This window comes from Vombatus ursinus, unplaced genomic scaffold, assembly GCF_900497805.2.
Source record: "Vombatus ursinus unplaced genomic scaffold, bare-nosed wombat genome assembly UNPS02014785.1, whole genome shotgun sequence".
Taxonomy (NCBI): Eukaryota; Metazoa; Chordata; class Mammalia; order Diprotodontia; family Vombatidae; genus Vombatus; species Vombatus ursinus.
Genome location: NW_020954563.1, coordinates 1,032,725 through 1,060,330, shown reverse-complemented (window position 1 = coordinate 1,060,330; position 27,606 = coordinate 1,032,725). Strand labels below are relative to the sequence as shown.

The 27,606-nt window shown below is 39.0% G+C and overlaps 1 protein-coding gene across 1 annotated transcript in view; it reads left to right on the top strand.

The window, feature by feature from the left end:
* CTNNBL1 (catenin beta like 1) overlaps positions 1-27,606 on the top strand; it is a 182,078-nt gene that overhangs the window by 94,135 nt on the left and 60,337 nt on the right. The window contains exons 8-11 of the mRNA XM_027867073.1: positions 7,835-7,907; positions 8,152-8,210; positions 9,290-9,438; positions 23,623-23,804. Coding sequence (XP_027722874.1) covers positions 7,835-7,907; positions 8,152-8,210; positions 9,290-9,438; positions 23,623-23,804 — 463 coding nt within the window. The remainder of the gene's footprint in view (positions 1-7,834; positions 7,908-8,151; positions 8,211-9,289; positions 9,439-23,622; positions 23,805-27,606) is intronic.

Here is a 27,606-nt window from a genome sequence, read left to right as displayed (position 1 = left end):
CTCTGTACTACAATAAAGCTCAGTCAAAGAACTGAGGAACAGAGAGGATAAATTAGTAATAATCAACAGAAGAAAGGCACTAGAAGATCTTTCTGTAGAAGATGGAACTTTAGCTGAGATTTGAAGGAAACCAGGGAAGCCAGGAGAGGACGGCATTCCAGGCATGGAGGCTAGCCAGTGACAATGCCCAGAGTCAGGAGATATAACATCTTCTTTCAGTAACATTAAGGACATCAGTCTTACTGGATCACAGAGTATGTGGTCAGGGAAGAGGGGGAAAATAATGTGTAGGAAGACTGAAAAGATGTATATGAGGTTAGGCAGATTATAAAGGACTTTGAAAGATACACAAGATTTTATATTTGATCCTGGATGTGATTAAGGGTCACTAGAATTAAATGAGTGGGGGAGTGACATTGTGGTTTAGGAAGATCACTTTGACAGCTGAGTAGAGGATTGATTAGAGTGGGGAAGGACTTCAGGCAGGCAGACCAGGAGACTATTGTAGTAGTCCAGATGTGAGGTGATAAGGGCTTGCACCAGAGTTGTAGTGGACAGGTGTGTGTGTGTGTGTGTGTGTGTGTGTGTGTATGTGTATGTGTATGTGTATGTGTGGATAGATGAGGGTAGATGCTGGAGGTGTTAGAAAAGTAAGATGGACAGGCCTTGGCAAGAAATTGGATATGGAGGGGAAGAGAGTGAGGAGACAGAAATGAGGAAGGAGATACTGGTAGAAAGCACATGGAGGTGAGAAGCAGGGGAGAAGAGCGAGTGCTCTGAATGGCCTCAGTTTTTTTTCAGTGAAATATGAGGCAAGGTTCTCAGCCGAGAGATTGTAAGAGGGGGAGTTGTGGGAAATTTGAGGAAAGATGAAGGGGTTTGGAACAGTCATTGTGGTAAGTGATATAGTGAATCAATCAGTGAAAGGATTGCCTTGCAGCAGTGAGGGCCCATTTGAGGTTTGTAGTTGGCCCATTTAGCACTGTTGGTGATTTTATTACATTGCATGGACCTAGGGAGGAAATTTCAAGGAAAATGGAGGAAAAAATTAGCATGGGGAAGGTAAAGGTTGATAATAAACTACCCAGTCAGGGACGTAGGAAAATCCCTAACAGTGGGGCGTTATACTCTTCATAACCTGCAGGAATTGGTATTTCTAAGAATGAGGCAGAACAGAATAAAATTAGCTGGGGGCAAGATTTAGAAAGCTATAATATAGAAACTATTTACAATAAGGCACCCAAAATATCTACCTTAGAAGTTTTAATTCCATTAGAAACACAGAAACTAAAGAAGCACTAAACAAACATAATTACCAGGAATCAAAGAAAAAAGCCCCAAATAGAGAGAATTAATAAAGTGAATGAGGTGCATAAAGGTGCAGAAAATAAAATTAAAAAAAAAAAAGAATGAGTAAAACAGGTTGAAGGGAAGGAGAGAAGGGGGATGGGAATTAAAAAAGGAAGAAGAATTAATAAATAGATATAATTAAGCAAAATTTCAGAACTAGAGAGGAGGGTAACAAAGAAGTGATTTGAAGGTGAGAAGAGAACCAATAGGAATAGGGTTGCCTTAAAGTAGTTTAATCCAAAATAACTTAAGACTCATAGTACTGGCTTTACAGAGGAAGAGAGGAGAAAGATCAGAGACAAACAGGAGAAAATATAGAGCTCACTATTAATTTTAAATGTGAATGGTTTAAACAATCCAGTAAAATGAAAATGAGTGACAGATTGGATAAGGAAAAAAAACCCCTACAAGCTGTTGCTTACAGGACATACATTTAAAAAAAGAAAGCTATAAATAGAGTAAGAATGAGGAACTGGAAGAAATTACTTTGCATTAAACAGATCTAAAATAGGGAAAGTTGCAATCATATTATCCAACAAAACAAAAACAAATATTTACAACAAAAGGGGATAAACAGGGAAACCATGATTTGCTGAAATGACCCAAAGGAAAAATTTTCATAAAGTAAAAATGAACACAAGAAGACATAAATAGTAATATAACAGTGGCAGGGAATCTGAGTGTCTGTCTGTCTGTCTGTCTGTCTTTCTCAGTTTTGGATAAATATAAATAAAAATATAAGCAATAGGGAAACTATAGAACTGAACAAATTGCTGGAGACACTAGAACTAAGACTTATGACATCTTCTAAATATTATGTGTAGTTCTCAACCACACATGGAACTTTTATGAAAACTGATCATGTATTAGACTAGAGATATTGTAAACAAATGTAAAAAGACAGAAATAGTCCTTTACAGACTCTACTGCCATAAAAATAGTACTCAGGTTAGGGAGCACAAACAAAATACACAGACCCAAGTGGACACTTAACAATATATCCTAAATAATGAGTGGGGTCAAAGGATAAATTGTTTCTCTAAAGTTAAAGAAAGACACGATGGATAGAGCACTGGGCCTGGAGTCAGGAAGACCTGAGTTCAAATATGATCTCAGACACTTAGTAGCAATGTGACTCTGGGCAAGTCACTAAATCTCTCTATGCTACAGTTTCCTCATCTGTAAAACAGGGGTGAATAATTAGTGTCTACCTCTCAGGGTTGTTGTGGGGATCAAATGAGATAATTGTAAGGTGCTTAGCACAGTGCCTGGCACATAGTAAACCCTTTATAAATATTAGATATTATTAGCTATTATTATGAAACAATACACCAGAAATTCTGGGATGCAGCTAAAATAATCTTCAAGGGAAAAGGTTTATATCCCTACAAACATACGTTAATAAAATAGAAAAAGAGAAGACTAATGAACTGAATATTGTATAAAAAATTTGAAACCCAACAAGTAAACCTTTAGAGCATTCTTCTCCTCATTGGCTTTTTGGACCTCTTTTGCCATTTGGGTTAGGCTATTTTTTAAGGTGTTATTTTCTTCAGTATTTTTTTGGGTCTCCTTTAGCAAGCTGTTAACTTGCTTTTCAAGATTTTCTTGCATCACTCTCATTTCTCTTCCCAGTTTTTCCTCTACTTCTCTTACTTGCTTCTCAAAATCCTTTTTGAGCTCTTCCAAGGCCTAGGACTGATTCATATTTTTCTTAGAGGTTTGGGATGTAGGAGCTTTGACTTTGTTGTCTTCTTCTGGTTGTATGTTTAGATCTTCTTTGTCACCAAAGTAAGATAATGTAGTCTGACTCTTTTTGTGCTGCTTGCTCATGATCCCAACCAATTACTTGAGTTTTAAACTCTTTGTTAAGGTAAGAGTCTGTTTCCAATGTGGAGAATGTACTGTCCCAAGCTTCGGGGGTTTGTACAGCTGTTTTCAGAGATACTTCAAGGGACCTGAAAAGTGTCAGTTCTTCCAAGGTGTTATGATAAGGGGCAAGGTGTTTCCTCTCCACTGCCACAACAAGCTCCTCCTCGCCAGTGCTCTTCCTCACGCCAGGACCGCCCCTCAGAACTGTGACTCAGATCCAAGCATGGGCAAAGCAAGAGATTCCTGCCTCAGCCCTGGCAAAGAGATCCTTGCAATCCCCTTCTTATCAGCTACTCGATTCCCCCTCAATCTGTGGGCCAGAAGCTCAGGAGGCAGCTGCTGCCCCAAGGTCACTCTCTGGACTTGCAGCTGTGACCTAGCTTCTTCTCTCACTGAAGGCACAGACTTTTCCCACTGACCTTCTAAGTTGTCTTTGGCGTTCACGGGTTGAGAAGTTTGGAAACCACCACAGCTGCCCGCGTTTCAGCCCCTGAGGCCTACTGCAGGGTCGCTGCCCGGTGCGATATACCTTTCCCGATCAACCATGCAGGTTGTCTTGGGCTGGAAATTTGTTTTACTTTGTATTTTTGTGGGTTCTACTGCTTTAGAATTTGTTTAGAGCCATTATTTATAGGTATTTGGAGGGGTTTGGGGGAGAGCTCTAGCAAGTCACTGCTTTCCCTCTGCCATCTTGGCTCTGCCCCCTGTTAATCCTTTTCTGTGTTTTTTTTACAGGAGAGAGTACCAACTTGAATTCTCTCAGTCATCTCCTCCCCCTTCTAATCTTCAGTTTCTCGCCTTCTCTGATCACCTGCAGCCTCACAGGGCTGTCTTGCCTTCTCCCAGACTCCTTCCCCACAATGTACTAGTTGTGGTATTAGAGTTGGATTACTCCTTGCTCCTCTTTGCTACTTTTAGGCTCTCCCTTTACCACCATCATTCAGTATCCTTGCCTCTTGAGATTCATTCAATTCATATTTATCACCCAGATAGGATTCTGGTAACTGTTTTTCATAGATCTCCAGGACATTTTCCTACCTTCTGTGGTGAATTCAGTGTTTGGCCTGTAGTGTTTCTCTCCTGTGCTAATACTGGGGATCTTCACCATACATAGTGATTTTTCTTCATCTACCTAACTTCCCAATTTCTCAACTTACTCATTTCCCGTGACCTACTCCTCCACTCCACCACATTTATACACAGAGATGGTCATACTCTTGATCTTGCCATTATCTAAAATGTTCCACAATCATGTTCATGATCTCTGAAATTTCTTTATCTGATAATGATCTATTTTTACTTAACCTCTTTCCCTGCCTTTCAACTTCAAACGCTGTTCTTTCTCCTCACTTCAACCTCCAATCTCTCCACCCCTCACTTTTTCTTCAGGCCATTGATTTTGCACTGGTTACACTCTCTTTCCTTCTCTATCTTGGCATTTCAGCCAGTTCATTCTTTCAAAGGTCTTGCCTTTCCAACCCCCTGCCTTATATTACTCTCAGCTTTTGCTCCTTCTCATTTGTTATCAAATGAAGCTGGAGAAAATCACAAAATTGTGCTGGGTAGTCCATTACTAATATAAGTTACAAAATCTCAAGTGGGCCCTCACTGCAGCAAGGCAATCTTTTTACACCTTTTATACCTCCCTATTTAATTCACTGTCCTTCTTACCACAGTGACTTTTTCGAGACCTTTTTATCCTTCCTTAAATCCCCTCAACTCCTTTTGCCTTCTGCCTTCTGCCACTGTCTTCTTCACCCCATTTCATATGAAGAGGTGACTCTTCTTCTTGCCAAGGCAAACCGCTCTACCTACACACACAATCCCATTCCATCCCATCTTCTCCAACAGATTGCCTCCTCTGTCATCTACACTCTCTCACTTATCTTCAATAGCTCATGGTCTATTGGCTACTTCTCTATTGGCTACCATGTTATCTCCCGCATCCTCAAAAACCCCTCATCCATCTATCCCTGTTAGTTATAATTCCTTTTGTGGCTGAACTCCTTGAGAAAGCTGTCTACAATAGCTGTCAGTTCCACTCCATTCACTGTCTTCTTTACTCTTTGCAGTGTGGCTTCCAAACTAATAATTTAAACAAAATTGCTCTCTCCAGTGTTCTTAAATTGCTAAATGGCTAAGGCCTTTTCTCTTTTTGACCTCTGCAGCTTTTGATATTGTTGATCTACCTCTACTCTTTGACACTCTTGTCTCCCTGGGTCACATTGTCATTCCTGATTTTTCTCGTACCTGTCTGACCACTGCTTCTCTGTCTCCTTTGCTGGATCTATATCCTAGTCATGCTCACTAACTGTGGATGTCTCAGCAGTGCTCTGTTTTGGGTCCTCTATCCTATTTCATTTAGTGATCTCATCAGCTCCTGTGGTTTCAGTTATCACCACCATGCAGATTATTTTTAGATTTACTTGTTCAGCCTTAACTGCCTATTAGACATCTCAGACTGGTTGTCCTATAGATTTCTTAAAATCACCATGTCTAAACAGAACTTACCTTCTCCTCTGAATACCTTTTTTCTTTTTTACTTTCACTTACCATAGAAGGTACCACTCTCTTTCCAGTCACTAATCCAGGCTTTTTAAGCCTCTTTAGACTTGGATCCAACCTATCATTAAACCCCATCTTTTTCTCTGCATTCAAGCTAAACTGCTCTTCTCTCTCTCTCTCTCTTTTTTTTTTAAGTGAGGCAATTGGGGTTAAGTGACTTGCCCGGAGTCACATAGCTAGTAAGAGTTAATGTGCCTGAGGCCGGATTTGAACTCAGGTCCTCCCGACTCCGGCCGGCGGGTGCACTATCCACTGTGCCCCCAAGCTGCCCCTCATTCTTCTCTTTGCTATCCACGTTTGGCGGTCCATCTTTCATCTCCCATGTCTTTGCCCTAGCTATCTCTCATATCTGCACTGCGTTCCCTCTCCACCTCCTCTTCATAGCTACCTTCACGAAATTCCTCGAACACCTCTTAGCCAGTGCTTTTCCTGATACTCCCCCAACCGCTCTTGACCTCCCTAACTAACTTGTCTTTAGTTTATATTTTTTTAATTAAAGTTTATTATATTTATAATGGAAATCTATTTTTTCTGCATCCAACCTGCCCACCCATTAAAAAAAATAGACAAATTTCTTTCTTGGCCCCATATGAAAATATATGTATGTCTCATTCTGCACCCTGAGTCCATCACCTCTCTGTCAAGAAATGAATAGCACATTTCATCATCCGTCCTCTGAAATCATGGGTAGTCATTGCATTAATTATAGTTCTTACAACTTTCAAAGTTGTTTGTTTTTAGTGTTGTTGTTTTATAAATTATTTTCCTTGTTCTGCCTACTTCATTCTTCATTAGTTTATAAAAGTCTTCAAAATTGTTCACTTTTATAATTAACATATTATAATATTTATAATATAATAGAGTATAAATTGTTTTTCTGGTTCTGTTTAGTTAATTTCATATCAGTTCATGCAAGTCTTTCCATATCTCTTTCAAATCATCTGTTTCCTCATTTCTTACAGCAAAATAGTGTTCCATCATACTCATATACCACAATGTGTTCAGTCATTTTTATTCTGTGTATATTCATTCTGTATATACTTATATATGTACATGTTTTCTATGCCAATAGAATGTAAATTCCTTGAGTGGAGGGATGATTTCTTTTTTTGTCTTTGTATCCCTGGGATCTAGCATAGTGCCTGCCACATAGTGATTAATAAATTGTTGTTGATTGTTTGGCTAATCATATTATTGTTTTGGTTCACTCTTTCCCTGGTCCCTCCTGATCTGTGAGAATTAATACTTTTCTGATTTGCCCTAGAGGAGTGGTATTAAGTTATATGATAAAGGATAAATAGATCTACTTCTTATATCTCAGTAGAATGAATAAAAAGTATTTTTAATTGCTTACAATATAGAATAAATGTTGTATGCTGATACAGGAGTTTCTCTACTACAGTGCTATTCCAATTTATTGTCATTTGGGAGTGACCCTATGTTGCTGAGGGTAAACAAAAGGGCTTCACTGGGCCTAGTGGCTGAGTGTCTTTTATCTGAGGAGTCTAGCTTAGCTAAATGCAGAGAAACTCATCCCAAGAAGGTTGACTGTCAGATGATTTTTATTTTTTTTGACCTTCACAGTTCATCAACATCACTTGTGTAAGGTATGGAGGAAGGAACACCTATACTCATGAAAGTGCTGAGCTTTTTAAGCACTCAAGTCATATGTACATTAGTAATCTTAAAGAGCTCCAGGCTGTCCAGAAAGGAATCATATGTGAGCCATGGCCTCAGTGCCTTTTAGTGGCTGATGTCATCTTCATTCTGGCCTATTAAGTGGCATTCTCTTTTCCCCTAACCGTAACCCTTACCTCATGACCATCAAAACCCTATTCTGGAATATTAGTCTTTTCATCATTCTTGGATTTATCATGTAGCATTGGATGCATAGTGAAAGGTGATGCAGTGGTGGCCATTTCTTTGGCCCTTAAAATATCTCTTCCTTTTCTTATTCCAAGCATCGATTTTGGCAGTTATATAAAAACTCATTCTGTTGCCTTGATATCCCAATTATGATTTTCTTGTTTCCTATATTTCCCAACAGGCAAAAATGCCTTTTGATGCCAACAAGCTCTACTGCAGTGAGGTGCTAGCCATTCTACTCCAGGATAATGATGGTAAGGTGTCATCCCATCCCTACTATATTGATATTCTGTTAGGTTAGGAGCAAGGCTTGTTTCAGATCATGACTGTGTTTGCCTGCCTTTGGTGTCCCCTTTGCTTTTTCTCTTGCTCTCTCTGCAGCTTTGTACCCTGTCAAGCCATATTGATTTTGTTTGCTGATGTATCAGTGTTAGACGGCTGTAAAATCTGACAGTTAGTCTCATTTTTTTTCTCCCATTATTTTTTTTTCCTTTTTAGACAACAGGGAATTGCTTGGGGAACTGGATGGAATCGATGTGCTTCTTCAGCAGTTATCTGTGAGTAATTCTCATGCTTCCTGCCTGCCATTAAGATACACAGCCTAGTTTAAATGGGAGGTGGGGCCGGAAATAATGGCAGGAGATTTATGACATGTGATGTAAGCAGGTTTGGAGATGTGTTGGCAGGCTGGAGGTTGTTTGCTGTAATCCCATTGGAGGCACATGGTTTGCCTCTGCCTCTGAGCCATTTGCTGTCTAAGCTATACTCGCTTCCCTGTATTTCGTTTTGATTATTATATGCTAGGCAGCTTATGCACAAAAAAAGAGGTGTATCTCAGCTCCCAGAATATCTGGATAAGATACCACATTGTCTTTATTTACTGTGGATCTGATTTTCATATTTGCAATCTTTCTTTCTCACCAAGATGGATTCTATTGATGCAAAGGACTTAAAAGTTCTTTTCTGGTGAGAGAGGAGTGGATTTCAAACTTCTGGAAATGTACTAGATTGGGGTGTAGGGAAAGAATGGTATTTGGAGAATGGTATTATAAGTTGGTGATTGCCCTCTGTAAACAGTTGGGCAAGAAAGACAATTGAAACATTGGTACTCTGACAGCCTCTGAACTAGTAGTTCCCAAATACTGGCAAGATTTCTTCTGGCAAATCTCATTTGAGCTACTCTGAAAACAGAACTGAAAAAGATCTTTTGGATGAAATATTGTGGTTATTGGGGAGTTGCTGAGTTTCCCTGGGGAGTTTGCATACAGCTCCATTTTTGGTGCTGGCAGCATAAGTGACTTGGCTTCATTCTGAGTAGAGAACTGCTAAATATCCATAAATTTCACAGTTTTGGAAGGTGCTTAGTCGTATTCCTTTCAGATTAGGTTTATCTGTAGTAGATCATATAGATGTTCATACATTATTCAGTTTTTGCCCTGGTTATTTCTAACCAGTGGGCAAAAGAGAATAAGGATCAGTTTCTCTCAAATGGAAGTTAGTTAATAGCAAGTGGTAGATTCAGATGATCAAGCTGTGGAACCATGCATGTGAGACTAACTTAAAGTAGCTTTCATGGTTATTTACTGAAAGAAATTCTCTAAGAGCTTGAAGTCTCTGCTGCTGTTTGGAATTGCAGGTATTTAAACGACACAATCCTGGTACAGCAGAAGAGCAGGAAATGATGGAGAACTTGTTTGATTCACTCTGTTCCTGTTTAATGCTTAGTTCAAATCGTGAGCGTTTCTTGAAGGGAGAAGGTCTCCAGCTGATGAATCTCATGCTCAGGTGCGTTGGGCTGATCTTTTGGCTTTGCATCTTTATGGATTCTTTCCCCCGCTATTTTATCAATGTAACCACCCAAGCACTCTGACTAAGGTATTTTTGTGCTATGAGCTTCTTGACCTTGTAACATGTTAAAGTATTTCTCACTCCCTTCACCTCTCCCCCCACCCCATCATGGTGTTTGAACTTCTTTTAATAGCTTCTAAGGGACAAAGTCATTTTGAGCTATTTATCACTCATCGTTACATCTTATTCTTATTAAATCTCTATTAGGTTTGGTGATACTTGGTGTTTTTCTTTTCTTGAATACAGGAGTGTCTGGAAATTCTAGTGATTGATTTGCTTCTTTAAAGTTAGACCACATTTTTCTTATAGTGTTCCCACCCATATTTGTATTTTTTTTGTAATTTTTAACATATTATGCCAGGCAGCTATTGTTGTTGTTTGTCCTTCATTCTTGAAGAGTACCATGACATCAGGAAGGTGATGCCAACAATGCAAGTGAATTGGATTTAAGTGTGGGAGGGCTGTGCAGGGTTACCAGCCTCACTTTTCCCTCCAGAGCCGTCTAGGTCCAGTGGCAAGATACAGATCAGGACACCTGGAGATGGCCCCCTTTCTTCCGCGCCGCCCCCCCCCCCCGGCAGCTGGGTGTCACAGTGGATAGAGTATTGGACCTGGAATCAGGAAGACATGAGTTCATGTAACTACTTTGCCTCAATTTCCTCATCTATAAAATGGGGATAATAATAGCACCTACCTCCCAGGGTTGTTGTGAGGATCAAATGATCCTCATAGATTATAAAGTACTTTGCAAACCTTAAAGCACTATATAAATGCTAGCTGCTACTACTACTACTACCACCACCACTACCACCACTACTACTATTATTCCATATAACTATATTTTACAAGATTGTATGACTTCAGAGTTGAAAGGGGCCACATTGGTCATCTCCTCCAGGACCACATCTAATCAGTAATCCCCTGTACAAGAGTCCTTGACAGGGGTTCTCCTATGTTCAGTTGATCACTTTTCCTGTCATGATTCTCATAACTCCAGTGATTCATAGAACCTGGGGATAGGTATTAGAGTTCATTTTTCCCAAACACCTTATTTTCCAGATGAAAAAATTGAGGACAAAAGAGGGGAAGCTACTTACCCAAAATCAGTGTGTAAGAGACAGTGCCAAGACCTCAGTCCAGGAGTCCGTCTGGTGCCCTTCCCAGTGTGCCACTGCACCTTCCAATTGTTGGATAGCAGTGATTGTGAGTTCTTCATATTGAGTCACACAATGTGCTTCCCTGGGACTTTAACCTGGAGATCTTCTTTAAAGGAAAACATTTCTAAAATCTTTCTTATAAAGCATAATTGTCAACAGTGGGCCAGGTATGATCCCATGCTCAAGTAGTTAAGCTTATTGTGGGAAAAGGTTTTTTTTTTTTTAAATGGTATTTGGATAAAATGAGTTGCCATTTGGGACATTGGCAAATATTTAGTAGATCATGGGCAAGGGTCATATAGAATGGGAAGGAGTAGAGAGGCTGTGATTTATGCTTGTTGGAAGGAGTACCCACAAGTAATATCAAAAACAAGTAGATAAGGGGCAGCTAGGTGACACAGTGGATAGAGCACTGGCCCTGGTGTCAGGAGGACCTAAGTTCAAATCCGGTCTCAGACAGGTAACACTCACTAGCTGCATGACTCTGGGCAAGTCACTTAACCCCAGTTGCCTCACCAAAAAAGCAAAAAAAAAAAAAAAAAAGTGACTCCAAGGTCTCTACTGTTTGGTTGACTCTTTTTCTAATAATATTCTCTTAAAGCCTCTGGATTGTTTATCCCTGTTAGCACTCTGATTGTCTTTATTTTGTTGAAGTGGCCACACAAAATAAATTAAAAAGATGCTTTCTAACCTTAGAACTGCATTCTTTGGGGACCTTTCCATATTGTCTGAATTGTGCTAAGTTGCTACTGTCTTCCAACTGTTGTGTGCAAATATGAAGTGATGCATTCCTGTAGCATATGGTTTCGTAATGTGCAGTAGTGGGAAGCTGAATAAATAACCAGAAATAGATTATTCAAACAGGAATGTTCAGATTTTTTTAAAGATAATTATAAACCAAAGCTCCAAATCAAAAGGATGAAGGACTCCACTTCTCAAAGATCTTTGAACTTTTAAATTTTAAATGCTAAAGTTGATGCTGTGTTTATCTTGAAACTCTAATTAGCTGAATTGCCTGACTCAGCATTTCCTTTTTCTTCTCTTTTGGTCTTGGTTGTTTCTCTTCTGCAGCCTCTGAAATGGGGGGTTTAATTGGGAAGATTTTTTTTTAAAAATAATTATACCATGCCCGACTGAAGAGAGCCACTAAATTGTTTTCAGAAAACCTAGAACTGAATGCAATTGCATAATTTTAAAGATTAGGAAACTGAGGCCTTGAGAGGTAAAGTGACTTGCCCAGAGTCACATTGCTAGTAAGTGGCAGATCAAGGAGCTGAATCCAAGTTATCCTTAAATATAGGGCACTTTCCACTCTACCCCACTGCTCACCACACACTTCAGAAAGTTCTTCCAGGATAGTATGTGTTATAAAGGAAGAGACAATTGAAATGGGCCCTGGCATCCAGAAATTGTTTTGCCTCCACATTTGCAAATTCCAACTTCTTCTATGTTGGTAGCAAGTGACTTGGATGTGAGGAACATTGCTTTTCCCTTAGTATGACTTATTACAGTAATAACTTGTGTAGGATTCAATTGCCTGGCCATTAAATTTTGTCAGTGACATCAGATTTTGGTGCAGTTTGAGCTATTGAGGCAGCTAGGTTGGGCAGTTGATAGAGTTCTGGGCATAGAATCAGAAAGACCTGAGTTCAAGGTAGAACTCAGATATTCACTAGCTTTATGATCCTGGGCAAGTCACTTAACCCTTTGTTTGCCTCAATTTTCTCAACTTTAAAATGGGGCTTTTGGGAATACCTGCCTTTCAGGGTAGTTATGAGGATCAAATGAGATAATATTTGTAAAGTGCTTAACATAGTACTTGGTAGGTACTCCTCCCTCCTACCCCTTTCTATCTCCCTTTCTCCTCACCCTTTCCCTTTCCGCTCCCCACCAATCCTTTTGTTGTTTCCACCTGGACTACTGTGTTAGAGGTAGTTTTTGTCTTTTCACACCATTAGGAAAACTCTGCTGTTGTTGACTATTACCAAATGTGAAGTCTAGGGAACTGCAGGCCTTCTCTTTGTCATTTTTTCCTTGCCTAGTAAAAACAAAACAAACAACCAATCTGTTTTTTTTTTTTCTGACCCTCAATGTGTCCTCGTCTCAGTGAAGGAAAGCTGAATATTTTGTAACTATAATTATCCATCTCAGCTTCCAGGAGCAGATATGGAAATGCATCGCCTTCCTTTTCACTGGAGAGGTGGGAAGACCTTGGGTTGCAATACTGCGTATGCTGTCAGATGGGATTGTGGTAGGGTTGGTTTTTCTGACCTGTTTTCCTTTGTTGTAAGAGAAGGCTCATCACAGGAGTGGAGTGGGCAATTGGTATACTTAGAAATGACTATGAGGTAAAACTAAAAGCCATCAATAAAACTTTTTTATAAGAGAATGAGATCTTGGAAGACTACATTTTAACATATTTTAAAATTGCAAAAGTATTCTGGTTTATCTGTTCTAATAACTTTTTAAATTTTGGTACTAGTTCCCTGAGGCATTTTCAAGAAGGGTACATTTAAAAAAAAAGAAATAAGAGAAATGTCATAAACATATGATCATATTTAGATCTGGAAAGATCTATGAGATCACATGGGCACAATCCATGCCTTTATGGAACTTAAAATTTAATTGAGGAATAAGCATACACAGGTAACTAAGTGCATTAGAGAGGTGCAAATTTCAGTTTTAGCACCTAATGAACCGGGGTTTTCACACCATTGTGGGATCAAATTACTTGCAAGTAACACCTTTTATGCTAATTGTATTGTAGGTTGAAAGTGTTATTTTCAGGAAAACATTTTACAAACAAAAAGTTGAAAAGGGACCTTGTTCATCATCCAGATCAGTTTCCTATTTTATATACAGGAAACTAAGACCAGGTGAATCTGGGTGCCCCTCATAGAATAAGACATACTGAATATTTTCTTAAATCATTAGGCATATGAAAAACTCTGAAGAGCGGAGCTGGTGGGCTGTATAATGTTGTTGCTCTTGCAGACGTGAAGGTGAGGTTACTTCCAGGGTCAGTATGGTGTGGTAGAAAGTGTGCTGGATTTGGAGTCAGGTCCAAAGGCACCTCTGGCACTTGAAGGCTGAATACGGACAAGGAGTGAGTCGTGGACACTCTGAACAGCTATTCACCTGTAAAAACAATATCTGCATCAACCTCACAAGGTAGTTGTAAGGATCACGTGGGAAAATAATGTAAACAAAGTGCTTTACAACCTGCAAAATGTTAGACAAACATCACTTGTTAAAATGCTGCCATGCACAGGGTTTTGTGAGAATATATTAGTGTCTTCAGTAATAGGGCACTTTTTTTACTCTTTGGGGTCACCAGTTTTAAAAAGGGCTTTGGAGTTTAAAAAGAGATTTGTTTGTTCAGCCAGTCTTTTTAATGTATAGCATGTGCTCAGCACTGTGCTAGGCCCTTTAGGGGTATGTAGGGTGTAGCACACAGAATATGAAAGTTAATATATAATCTTTCAGAATGCCCACCATCTTTTTGTTTAGGGAAGATGTGTAAGCTAATGCCAAAAATTAAGATGATTTGGCAGTTGTTCCTGAAAGAGGGAGTCTCTAATTAAAGCAAAAAAAAAAAAATCCTGTTTCCTATGCTGGGATCTTTCTAATTGTATTTCAGTAATACTTCATGGATCTGTGATTTAATCAATATGAGTGTCCTCTTTATCAGTACAGATCTGGATCCCTTATATCTCAGTAAATGTTCCATGGTTGCTGTGGCTGAAAAAAATAATCATTTGGTGGCCAGTGATTATTCTTCTGTAAATGAGCCTTTCTGCACTCAGGCAGGCTGATCTTGTAGCCATCCTCTGTGCTGGCATTGAAGTTACCTTGGATTCTTGAAGACTATCCCAAACAAATGCAAAGTGCTAGATTGTCCCCATTCTCTCTAACACGCTCTCCCCTACCCCCCATGTCCCCCTATCATTTGTTGAAGTTGAATCCTTAAAAGCCAAATTCAGATACTACTTTCTCCATGGAGTCTTCCCTAATCCTCCCTCCTCAGTTAATAAAGTCTTCCCAGTCAGACCTCACCTAGCATTTTGTTTTAAAGCTGTCTAATTCACTTAACATGGATTATTGTGTATGTTGTCTTATTCTTCTACTAGACTTTTAAGTTCCCTGAGGGCAATAGCTATACCTTACCTAAGCTCTGTATCTTCTTAGAACATCATTAAATAGCATTTAATAAATGTTTGTTGAATTGAAGCTCTGGCAGGTCCTACTAAGCTGGAAAGACTTCAAGTTTGGGTATGGTGATGGACTGTGTATCTGCTCCTGAGGATCTGCCTCTTGAGGATGTACCTCCTTTGGATTTCAGAATTCTCTCTAACATCAAGTTCATTGTCTTTCTGCCTAAGCCTCTTCAATTTAACAAGTATTTATTAACTACCTACTATGGGCAAGGATATACAACCAGACTCTATTCTCTAGGAGCTTATACGCTAACGGTTGTCTGGAGGTGGGGATGATGTATGCAAATCACTATGATAATAGGGAGCTTAGTGCAAAGGAAAAGGTCAGGTAAAGTACTTTTGAGAATTTTGAGGGCAGGGGATAGGTGGGGGAGAAAAAGAAGGGGAAGGGAGTATAAAAGGGAAATAATAATGTTCATAATAATAGCCAACATTTATGTAGCCCTAACTGTGTATTGGCACTATGCTAAGCTAAGTGCTTTTTTGTAGAGCTCTTATTTGATCTTCACAACAATCTTGGGATTGTTGATGTTATTATCAACTGATGTTATTATCCCCATTTTACAGATGAGGAAACTGAGGCAAACAGCTAAGCAACTTGTCTAAGGTCACACAGCTAGAAAGTGTCTGAGGCTGCATTTGAACAGGGGTCTTCCTGACTCCAGTCATGGAGCTTCATCCACTGTACCACCTAGCTGCCTGAGGAGTCCAGTTTGTCTGGAACATAAAGTCTGTGAAGAGAAGCAGTATGGAAAAGGGATGAACAAGTAGGTGGGCTGGCAGATGGTGGAAAGCCTTGAACGCCAACTAATTGGATGGGAAGTGTCAAAGATTATTGAGGTTTCAATCCTAAATGACTGGGAAGATGACAGTGCCCTCAGAAGAGACAGCAGTTAGAGGGAGCAGTCAATTTTGGGACGGAGGGTTGAGGAAGATGTTAAGTGCAATTTTGAATATGTTGAGTTTGAAGTTTTGGCACATCTCTGTGAAGATACTCTGTAGGCAGTTGAGCTAGATCTAGAAGGAAGGTGAAGGTAGAGCTGTGATAATTGAAGCCATGGGAGTAGATGAGATTGAGTGTAGAAAGAAGAGACTAGGATCAAGGGCAGAACCTTAGGGGGCACCATTATTTAAGGGGTGGAAGGATGTTTCTACTTTGTGGTTTCAGTATTTGTTTCCTGTAATTTTTATATATGTAAATTTTGAGGTTTTAGGGTATTTTTTTTTCTTTCAGGTATCTTTTTTTGTGTGTTGTTGGTGCCATTTTCCCTTGCCTTACAGGACCTTTATCTCTCTATCACAATCTTTGACTCTCCCCTTTCCCCTAAGTGCTATTTTAGTTGTCTTGACTGCTTATTTTCATTCATCTGTTAGAGTATCTGGATTTCAGAATCTTTGACAGGATCAATACTAAGAAAGCTAGCGTTTTGTTTTGTTTTGTTTTGTTTTTAAAGACAGCAGGAGAGGTGAAGAGATCTAGGAAAAGCATAAAGGTTTGCTGAGGTAATATTTTAAAATGATGTTAGTGCAGCAAAAAAAAAAATGTGGATGGGGTCCTAGAGATAGGGGCCATTGAAAAAAGAGTTCTAGTATAAGGAAGCTAGAGAGGCAAGAAGGAGGGGGAGGGTGTGGTGAAAGGGAAGCAATGTCCAAGCCTTTCAAGGTTTGAAGTATGTTTTGGGGACTCTAGAAATAATTCTAGGGTATGTGGGAATGTAAACAACTGAGAGGAGGATTGAAAACATCTGCTTGGGACTTGTGTGTCTTCAGATGTTGCAGTATACACTGGAAATGAAATGAGAATCTTATGTAATACATATAGTGTTTTCACAAATCTGATTTGCACAAAACTTCTGACCTCTAATTGTTTTCTGGTTGGTTTTCATTTGCACAGATTCTAATGTTCCCAAAGCAAAGTGCTTTGTTAGACAGTGCTTAATAAATGCTTTTGTAATCATTGATGCATTCATTCATGAAATAGGGTGAGTGTATAATTTACAGTTTATCTGTACCCCTTGATAGTATTTAATTGTTAAAAATGCACTGAGACCTCTTTTTCTATACAGTTGGGGCTATTCTTAGATAAACACACACACCCCAACACTCCAGCAGTCTTGTCTCTCCTCTGCTTCCCTCCCTTCTTCATTCTTTCCCTCTTCTCCAATTATATGTTTCACAGCAAGTACATGTTTTTTATACAACAGCTTTCTATACCTCCATTAATAGCATCTCCAGGTGTCTTATGGTGGTATAGAGAAAATGCTAGACCTTCAAAAGCTGTAACAGCAAAGTACAAGCTCTGGCTGGTCCTCCTAAGCATGAAAAGTTTTAAGTATAAGTGCCATCCCCCAGTAGATAACTGGTCACAGGATATGAACAAACAGTTCAAAAAAGAGTTGCAAACTATTAACAACCATATGAAAAAATCTGCCAGGTCACTAATAAAAAGAAATGCAAATCACAACAGCCCTTAGCTTTCACCTCACAACTGCAGATTGGCAAAGATGACAAAAGATCGGATACTGATGTTGCAGTAATTATAGGTAGATAAGACACACTGGTACATTGATGGTGGAACTCTGAATCAGTACAACCATTTTGGAAAGCAATTTGGAAATTATGCAAATAAAGTGACTAAAATGTCTATGTCCTTTAGTCCCAGAGATTCTTTTATTAGGCTTATATCCCAAGGACACTACTGATAAGGAAAAAAATTCTCATATACCAAATATTTCTAGCAGCACTTGTGATAGCAAAGAAATAACTGAAAACAAAGTAGGTGCCCACAGTTGGGGAATGGCTAAACAAACTGTGGTACATGAATGTAATGGAATACTATGGTGCTGTAAGAAATGACAAATGTGATGAATACAGAGAAGCATGAAAAGATCTAATTGAACTGATGCAGAGTGAAGTAAGCTGAGTCAAGAAAGCAGTAAACACAATGACTGTAATAATGTACATTGAAAGAACAAGCACACAGAAAATCAAAAGTGAATATTTTAAAACTATAAAGAATAAGCATGACTCAAAAGAACAGAAATGGAAAGACTACCACCCCAGCCCTGTGGCAAGGGGGAGGTCCACAAGTGTTGCACATTGTACATATTTTCAGACTTTTTTGATGTATTGATCAGGTTTTTTTTCCCCCCATCTTTAAAAATGCTGTTTGTTATGGGAGATGGCTCTCTGGCATGGAGATGGGGAGAGGTACTGGGGAAATCATGGCTATGTAAAAACACAAAAGACATCAATAAAAACTTACTTTTTCAAAATTTACCAGTTCAGTGATACACTATGTGGCTCAGTTCAGAGAGTCTCACCACCAAAGGCAGGCCACTAGGTGCCAGTTTTTGCATGTAGTAACCCATGAAGCTAACTTTCTATGGTATAGAGGGATTGAGATCTGTGTTGGTGAAGTGGTTGGGGGGGGTAATAAGATAATTGCTCTTTTTTGAAGCACTGAAGTAATTTTTGTGCAGCTAATTTTTTCACTGTTTACGTGCATTATTACTTTTCCTTCTAAAGAGATTTAATTTTGGGGATATTCAGTAAGGCCTTTGTTTGGACAAATACCCAATACTGTGACTGATGTTATACATAAGTAATGCCCTTTCGTGTGTGTAAGGTAGCTCAGTTATTGTTCTTTGTCTTTGGAGATTTGAGAATCCTAGGGCAAAAAGAGAAAAGTTTGAAGAGTTAGGTGGATAATGGTCTAGGAATGCCTTCGCACAATGGGAAAGGACTGATTGATACTTTTGCAGGTGGGAGATTGGGGGAGAGTATTCACATGTGGGGAAATTAAGATTGTGCAGTTTTTAAAAGCTCCCTAAAACCTTGGTGGTCTATGACAGTGACCAAAACAAAAATGCATGTATAGACAAAAGTGGAAAATAGTAGTTGAGGTGCAGCAGGAGATTAAGTTGTAGAAGATGTGCTCTTTGCCACTGAATGAAACTGGGGTGCAGCTGGATGATTTTTCCTTAAGAGGCATTTATTAACAGTATTCTTTGTGCCAGGCACTATACCAGGTGCTTTATAAATGTTTCATTTGGATCTCACAACAAACCTGTGAAGTTGGTGCTATTGTTATCCCCATTTTACAGTTGAAGGAAACTGGGGCAATAAGTGGTTAAGTGACTTGACCAAGGTCTCACAGGTAGTAAGTGTCTGAAGCTGGATTGGAATTCAGCTCTTCTTGACTCTAAGTCGAGCATGTTGGTTGCAGATATTAACAGTCTTTAAGATAGTTGCCACAGAAAAAAGGTTCAGAAATGCTGGGCTTAATTAAAGTGTATTTCCCCAAATCACTCAGTTCTTACAAACATAAAACCCTTATTTGTCCTTGGAGCAAAATAGGTGTGGTGGTTTTTTGTGGTTTCTTTTTTTTTTTTGGTTTGTTTTTTAAAGCAACAAAGGAGGGGAAAAATAGGAGAATTACATTGTCAGTTTCCTTGAAAATGTTGACATGAGACTTATTACTTTTGTTGTAAAACCCTGTTCCAGTTAGAGAGAGAAGAGACTACTCTGTTCCCAAGGGATGTGTACAGAAGCATCTTTGGGTTGTGTAGCAGAAATGCGGTGAACCTGTCTCAGATATTAACTGAAAGCAAAAAAGGGGGAGAAAATGGCTCAGTACCTCCATTCTGAGGATGATAGGGGTTTTGTTGTTGTTATTCTGAGTTGATTGTGTTGTTTTTGTTAACATGCAAAAAACCCTTCCTGATAGAGGAAAAAACGAATAAAGTAGATATGTTATATACAAAATAAATCTTTCCCATTGTTTTGAACTGTGTGATTCTGTCAGAGCACATAGATTAGTGTTGAAAAGTTTAGCCTGGGTTGTGTGATTTTTGTTTGATTTTATTTATGGGGTGTTGTTTTGAATGAGCTACAAGCCAGTTTGTTATATTGCATTTTTTTGGTCATGTTTTCATTAAAAAAAAAAAAAAGTCAGGGGCCCCTTCTTTTCTAGTCTCGCATCCCCTGGGATTCAGGTGCACAAGGAAAATAGCAATCCAAACGTCTTTGAAGTGAGTCATCCTTCCTGACAGGACTGTCTACACTTCTGTGCTCCAAGCTGTGCGCACAGGTTTGTTTGTTGTTCTACCAACAACAAATGTTGCCTTTCTTCTCCTCCCACTCCCCCACCCCCTTCCCAAGCTGAGTAGCTCTTTTCTCTCCTGGATGGATAGTAATAGTTTGCACCTGTTAGCTGGGAATCAGGAAAACACTCCGCAAACATAAAGTAATGCTTCCAACAGCCCTCGAGGCTGGCCTAGCCATTTCACAAATGAGAAACCGTGATGGCTGTGAGGCAAAGTTACTGAATCAAGATTTCATGGTGAGGGGATGATTTAGGGTCTAGTGGCTTGGAACTAACTATTTTCCTTGATAATGTAATCTTGTAATCCATGTAATCTTAATTCCCAATCAAATATAAGGGGAACCCATTGGTAGAGTGAGTCAAAAGCCAGGGTATTTCTCCAGTTCTATTTGTAGATGTCTGTAGTCTTGGTCCAACTGAACTCTTGGCGTCCTGCCTGGGAAATGATGTGTTTTGGAATCTTAAAATGAAAGGCAACTTTTATTTGTAAACTTTAAAAGACATATGTCGTGCATCAAGTAAGGCTAATCTCATAGATTGTTGACTGTACTTCTTGAAACTTGGTCAGCTGTGAGACACGGTCACATCACAGTAAATGGATGTAAGAGAAGAAGTAGTGGTTCATGGCAGAGAGCATGGTACAGTTGGAACAAGCCAGTCAGAAAAAAATGAACTTTTTAAAAACTCTTCCAAAAGTATAATGGGAAGGAAAACGGGCATCCGTGAAATGTTTCTCTGAGATATTTCTGCAATCACTAGAAGTCATATAGGCTGTTTCTGAATTGGTAGTTGAATGAAAGACAACTTGATGAACCCAGGCGATACTAAGATAAACTGCTTGTGCTCCAGTAGAATAAATATTTCAGATAAAGTCAACCCATGATAGTCCAGCCAAACAGCTATTGATCACTAAAAGCCTGAACTTAAGGCTAATGAATATTCCAGAGTTCACTTCTCTGCAGGTTGCCTAAATGGTGATCAATATACAATTACTGTCCCTTTAAATGTTCCTTATATTACCCCCTTGGAAAAGAGCTTTGTTTTTAAAGTTTTCTTTTGCTAAATTTACCTAGGCCAGAAAATGAGAGAAACTTTATTAGATAGGTGACTTTCATTTTAATCCATGCAATAATTTTATGATGTTCATGGAGTGGTTTGAATTTGTGGTGAACATGTAACCAAAAATACCCTATTTTGTGATAGGCATTCATTTCAAGTGGTGTCTGGCCACACAGGAGAACAATGAGGACAATAGGGATAGACTGTACCAATTTCTTAATTTCTGTTTGTCTTATTACAGTAATAATCTGAGGGAAATAATAATATTTCATCTCATATCAAGTTAAGTGCTAAACTAGTTACATGGGGAGGGAGAGCAGGTAGATGCTTTGGATAGAGCACTGGGTTTAGGATCAGGAAAGCTCATTTTCCTGAGTTCAAATCTGGCCTCAGACACTTACTAGCTGTGTGACCCTGGGTGAGTCACTTCACCCTGTTTGCCTTAGTTTCCTCATCTGTAAAATGAGCTGGTGAAGGAAATGGCAAACCACTCCAGTATCTTTGCCAAGAAAACCCCAGATGGGGTCGTGAAGAGTTGGACATGACTGAAACAACTGAACAACAGCAACAGTGGTATATGGGATTGAACACATTAATTTATCCAACTTTCAAGTTAGAATTTCAGTTGTGTTGCATCTTGGGGCATGCCACATTTTATTTTAGATTTCAGAACCATGTCTATCCTGTACTAAACTTTTGAAACTCAAGAATTCATAGAGTAGTAGCATTGGAAGGCCCTTGGAGTTCTTCTAGTTCAACTCCTGTATAAAATTTCACAGAGGGAGAAGTTACCCAAGGTCATAACATGTAGTTGGTGGCAAAGTTTAAGATTAGACCTCAAGTCAGCTTCATGATCCAGTGCTCTTTCCACTATGCTGCAGCTGTTGATGGAGATATGAAGGTATTGGTTGATCATTTTAATCAATCCATGTTGAATTAATAAAGGGGAGTTGGAAAGGTTAACTTTTTTAGATGGGGTCCACTGTCATGCCCTCTCACAAACTGCCTTGTTGTCTTACCTCCTGAGACAGAACACTTTGCTGGATGAATCGTTGGCCTGGCTGGGTTTGAAAAGAGCAGTTTTGGAGTGAAGAGACTTGGATTATATTCCAGTTTTGCAACTTGCTGGCTACTTGATCTTGGAGGCAGGCATTGATAAGCCTCAGTTTTCTCACCTGTAAAATAGTGATTATAGTAACTGTCCTGTATAGGGCCATTACAAAGAGCAAATGAAATATTTATAAGCTTTGAAACTATAACTTGCTATATTAGGATTGTTACAAGAGACCATATTCTGAAGGTAAATTCTTCTTTAACTGAGTATTCTTCTTGACTATTCAAGCTCCTGGAGTGAGGTAGTACTACACCTTTAACATTTAGATGTATGCTTTTGTACTTGGATGGATTGGTGATCTCCTCGATGTAGGTACTTGCTACACTACTACATATCATGACCTAACCACACCTTCTTAAGTTGTGCAGCTCTTGTCCAGGGATCCATTTACTCTGTCAGGGAACTTGTTCTCTGTCTCTTGACATTTTATGAGTACTGAGGAGTGTGGATGTAGTCTCTCAGTTACTCCTCCCTTAATCCATGTGACTGGCTCACCTTCTCTTGTTTTTCATTTCTCTGACATCCTTTTCTTTTTTTCTCTTGCATAATTCCTTGTTGGTAAAGTGTTGTAGCCGACCTATATACCTTTGCCTGTTGAGTGGCTCTCAACTTAATCCCTCAGAGATGGTAACATTCTTTCAGTCACCTTCTTTGACTCTCTGAAAAGTCAAATGATTTGCAGAAGCTTCCTGTGAACCTTGTTTAGGCAGCTCTCACTTTTTTTTTCTTTAATTTAAAATTTTTAAGAATAATTTATTTTTAGTTTTCAACATTCACTTCCATAAGATTTTGAGTTTTAAATTTTCTCCCCCCTCTTCCTCCTCCCTCCCCAAGGCAGCTTGCAATCTGGGATAGGCTGTACTTATACATTCATATTAAGCATATTTTTACATTAGTCATGATGTATAGAAGAATTAGAACTAATGGGAAGAACCAGGAGAAGGAAAAAATAAAACAAAACAACAAAAGAAAAGGAGAGTAAATAGTATGCTTCCATCTGCATTCAGATTCCATGGTTCTTTTTCTGGATGTGGATAGCATTTTCCATCTTGAGTCTTTTGGAGTTGTCTTAGATTCTTGCATTGTAGGGAAGAGCCAAGTCTATCAAAGTCAGTCATCACACAGTGTGGCTATTACTGTGTACAGTGTTGCCCTGCTTCTGCTGATTTCACTCAGTCTCAGTTCATGTAAGTCTGTCCAGGTTTTTCTGAAGTCTGCCTGCTCATCATTTCTTATAGCACAGTAGTATTCCATTACATTCATATACCACAACTTGTTCAGCCATTCCCCAACTGATGGGCATTGCCTCAATGTCCAGTTCTTTGCCACCATACAAAGCAGCTCTCACTTTAAATAGAGGATGAGATAAATGCTGTTCAGTGGCCTTCCTTTGAGCATTTTTACACGGCCCCTTCAGATTAATTATTTTTGTTTTTTTGCCTTACAAAAAACCCTTTCTTTTTCTAGGGAGAAGAAGATCTCTCGAAGTAGTGCCCTGAAGGTATTGGATCATGCTATGATCGGACCTGAGGGTACTGACAACTGCCATAAATTTGTTGACATCTTAGGTTTGCGAACCATCTTCCCTCTCTTCATGAAGTCTCCCAAGAAAATCAAGAAAGTAGGAACCACAGAAAAGGAACATGAAGGTAAGATCAGTCCAGGAACTGGGGAAAATAGGATGGAGAGCATAACATCCTAGATAGCAGAACTTTTTCACTTTGTCTTTATATCCGCTGTCTGTCTAACACAGTGCATTACACATAGTAGAACTTAGTAAGCGCTTGTTGAATTGGTTTGGTTGAATCTGAGTTTTAAAAACAAATATACTTCAATTGAATGAAGGAGATTGGCAGTGAAACATTCTTGATTTTTGACTAACCCTTCAATGGGCATGAAAAATCCACCCCATAGCATGATGCAATGAGGTACATTGTCTTCAGAGTCAAGAGATGTGAAATTTAGTCTCAGTTCTGTTCCTAACTGGCTGTGTAGCTCCTGGCATGGTACATCACCTCTCTGTGCCTCAGTTTCCTCACCTGTAAAATTAAGGAGTTAAAACTGGATGTACTGACAGCTGATATAACAACTATTTCACACTTGCTTGAGTCCCGGTGTCTTTCCTCGTGGCCTGTTAATAAGTCTGTGTCTAGGAGTTTTGTTTTCTTAGCTATAATTTGTAGCTGGGTGTCTCTCTGATGGAAGAACCTTTTGAAAAGAGTTATGAGGTGGTAACAAATGTCATTTCCAGAGTGGTGCTTTCATGGATTTTTGCATTAAAATATGATTCAACTAACATCAGGAATTGTAGGAATAAACTTTTTATAGCCCAAGTTCTCCTTTTTATGTTTCACCTCCCCAGTGGAACACACTCCTTACAAAATGCTTCCATGAATTGCAGTTGTACTCTGTAACCAGAGTAGTTACTGTAGGGCCAGTTCCTTTCTGCCACAATCTGGAAGGATGAGAATTTATGAGCATTGGCAGTGGTATTTGAAGCTTGTGCCAAGTATCTCTCTAGGGGATATAGATTATTGGCATAGTGTAAAGAGTTGCAAGTTGGAGACAAGGATGAACGTGGAAGTAGGGACTATGGCATTAAAACATAAATTGTGGCCAATGGACCTTTCTAAAGCAAAGGGACCTTGAGAATCTAAAACTCTTAAGAAGTAACTGTAGGATTTTTAAAGATGGAGTAAGCCTAGAGATGATGTAGTCCATCACTTAGCAGAGAAGGAAACTGAGGTCTTGAGCATTTTACTGATTTACCCACGATCACACAGTTAAGAAGTGGCAGAATCAGGATTTGGACCCAGGTCTTCTTGACTTTTAAGTACTTTACTCTTTCCACTATATTTTGCTGTGTCACTTGGAGTAAAGATATTTGAATTATATTTGGTGAGTTCTGTAGCACATTGAAAAGTCATAGGGTCCTTAATTATAGTGTTTCTGAAAGTGGACCCTTAGCAAGTATGTTCCAAGTTAGTTTACAGTAATTCCTATTTATTGATAATGAATAGAAAAAAGGATGTTTTGATTAACTGGGAGTTGTTTTATTTACCTGTATCTATATATCTCAATCATATATGATATATATCCTATTTATCATCTATGTAATATCTATATCTATATATGCCCAGAGTGGGCAAACTATATCATATTGACTAGTCGCTAGTATTTGCATTGAGTTGGAAGTCAGTCCAAAACTGGTACCCCTTTCTATCTTTTGCACCTTTATCGCATCAACATTTGTTGAGTGCCTACTATATGCAAGGCTCTTTGTAAACATTAGGTAGGGTTGGGGTACAGAGGAAAAAGACAGGTAAGACTTGGCCCCTGTCCTCAGTTAGCTAATGGTTTTATAGAGGGTAAATAAGAAATATACACAAATATAATACAGGAATGCATGATAAGCATAAACAAAGGGATACAAGAATCTAGAAGATGGAGAATATACTGATAAGTAATGGGAAGGGTACTGTGTTTGAGAGTCAGAGGACCTGGGTTTAAACCCTGGCTCTGCTAATTAATTGTTTCACCTTGGGCAAGTCACCTCCCCTCTTCAAGTCCATTTCCTAATTACTAAAATAAGGATTGGACGAGAAAATTGTCCACCAGGTGTGAATTTTTTTTAGCCACTGCAACTCACAAAATTGTTTACTAAAGTATGAAGAAGTTGTCGTCTTCATTGGTGGTAGAAGCACCACCTAGATAAAATTACAGATTTTTAAAAGTATTTGAAGTTGAAGTAATGGGCTTGACATTTTTGGGATAGGGTAGGTAGCAAGGGTACAGAAGAAGTAGTAGAAGACATGTGGCCCTCAAGGAATGCATGAAAACACATATGAAAGAGAGAGAACAATAAAATTATGCAGTTCATGGTATATTCAAGGCCTGGCTTTATGGTACAGGCAGTATATGCTGTAGAAGTTTAGAAAAGATATCGGTAGGAATAATTGGGAAAGGAGGTGGAATTGAGGCTGGCCTAGAAGCATAACTAGGATTTGGATGGGGAAGATGAAGTGTATAAGTGTATTCTAGCTGGGCAGGTAGAGTGAAGAGGCAAAAAGGCAGCCTGGTGTAGAACATGAGTTGAATTTCTGCACCCCCCCCCATGTCTGCTGCTCTTGGAACATTGTCCAAGCAAGTCATGGAATCTACATGGGCTTCATATATAAACTGAGTGGGTGGGCTAGAGCAGAGGTGTTAATCCTTGAGTGCAGCCTAAACCAGATCAAAATGTAATTGGGTAATACTTAAAAAAAATAAAAGTACAAAAAAAAGATAAGATCACATTTTAAAACCAAGTCAATGTACAGCCCATAGGGATCCGTTTGTGCATTTTGTTGTTGTTGTTGAGTTGTTAGTCTTGTCAGACTCTTCATGACCTCATGACCTTCATGACCTTTCTTGGCAAAAATACTGGAATGGTTTATCATTTCCTTCTTTAGTTTATCTTACAGATGAGGAAACTGAGGCAAAAAGGGTTAAATGACTTGCCCAGGGTCACACAGCTAATAAGTATTTGAGGCTGGATTTGAACTTAGGAAGATAAGTCTTCCTGACTCCAGGTCCAGCATTCTAGCCACTGTGCCACCTATCTGCCCCAGATTAGTGTGCCTCATTTCTTTTTAACTTTGACACCATTGGACTAGATATCATTTGAAGTCCTTTCCATTTCTCATTCTATGATCTTATGATTAGAGAATTTCTAAAGATCCCTCAGGTTCAGAATCCTCTGATCATTACTAGCTAGAAGGGTCAGGAAGGGCTGTACATAAGAGGTGGAATTTATTTAGGTAAGCCTTAAAAGATGATAAGCATTTGAATTGGCAAGAATGTGGATGGATTGGGGGGAGGGTATTTTAGGCATAGAGAGTTGTTTATGAGTAAGGTCACGGAAGCAAGGAATGCAGAGATACTTTTGTTGAGGAAATGGTGAATTTGCCTAGAGTGTAGACGATGTGAAGAAGGGATGTGTTAGGGAAATAGATATTGGAACCAGATTGTGGAGAGGATTTTCAGATTTATTCACACCAGGTAGAAAGGGAACAAGATCTCTGCATACTGCTTTTGAAAGGTGGCTGTGTCCTGATCTATGCCATACTTGGATGACCAGTTTTCAGGCAATTAGTCTTGATACTAAAGCTGTACTGAAGATAATTTAATCACTAGTAATTCATAAAGCCTTTCAAGATCATATAGTACCTCCTAGTCATCATTTTGGACATCAGTTATTGCAAATGTTAAGATTTATGATAATGAGTTGGATTGTCACTGAATCTATGATATTCCCTGAAAGTTGCTTTTTAAAGATTTTTATTTTTCAGTATTTTTCTCATAGAAGTAGAATATGGAGAAAAAAAGTTCTGGCTATTTGTGTTTCCCAATCATTTGGATTCTGGGTAAACTGATATTTACTGTTAAGAATGTAACACTATCTCTACTTTT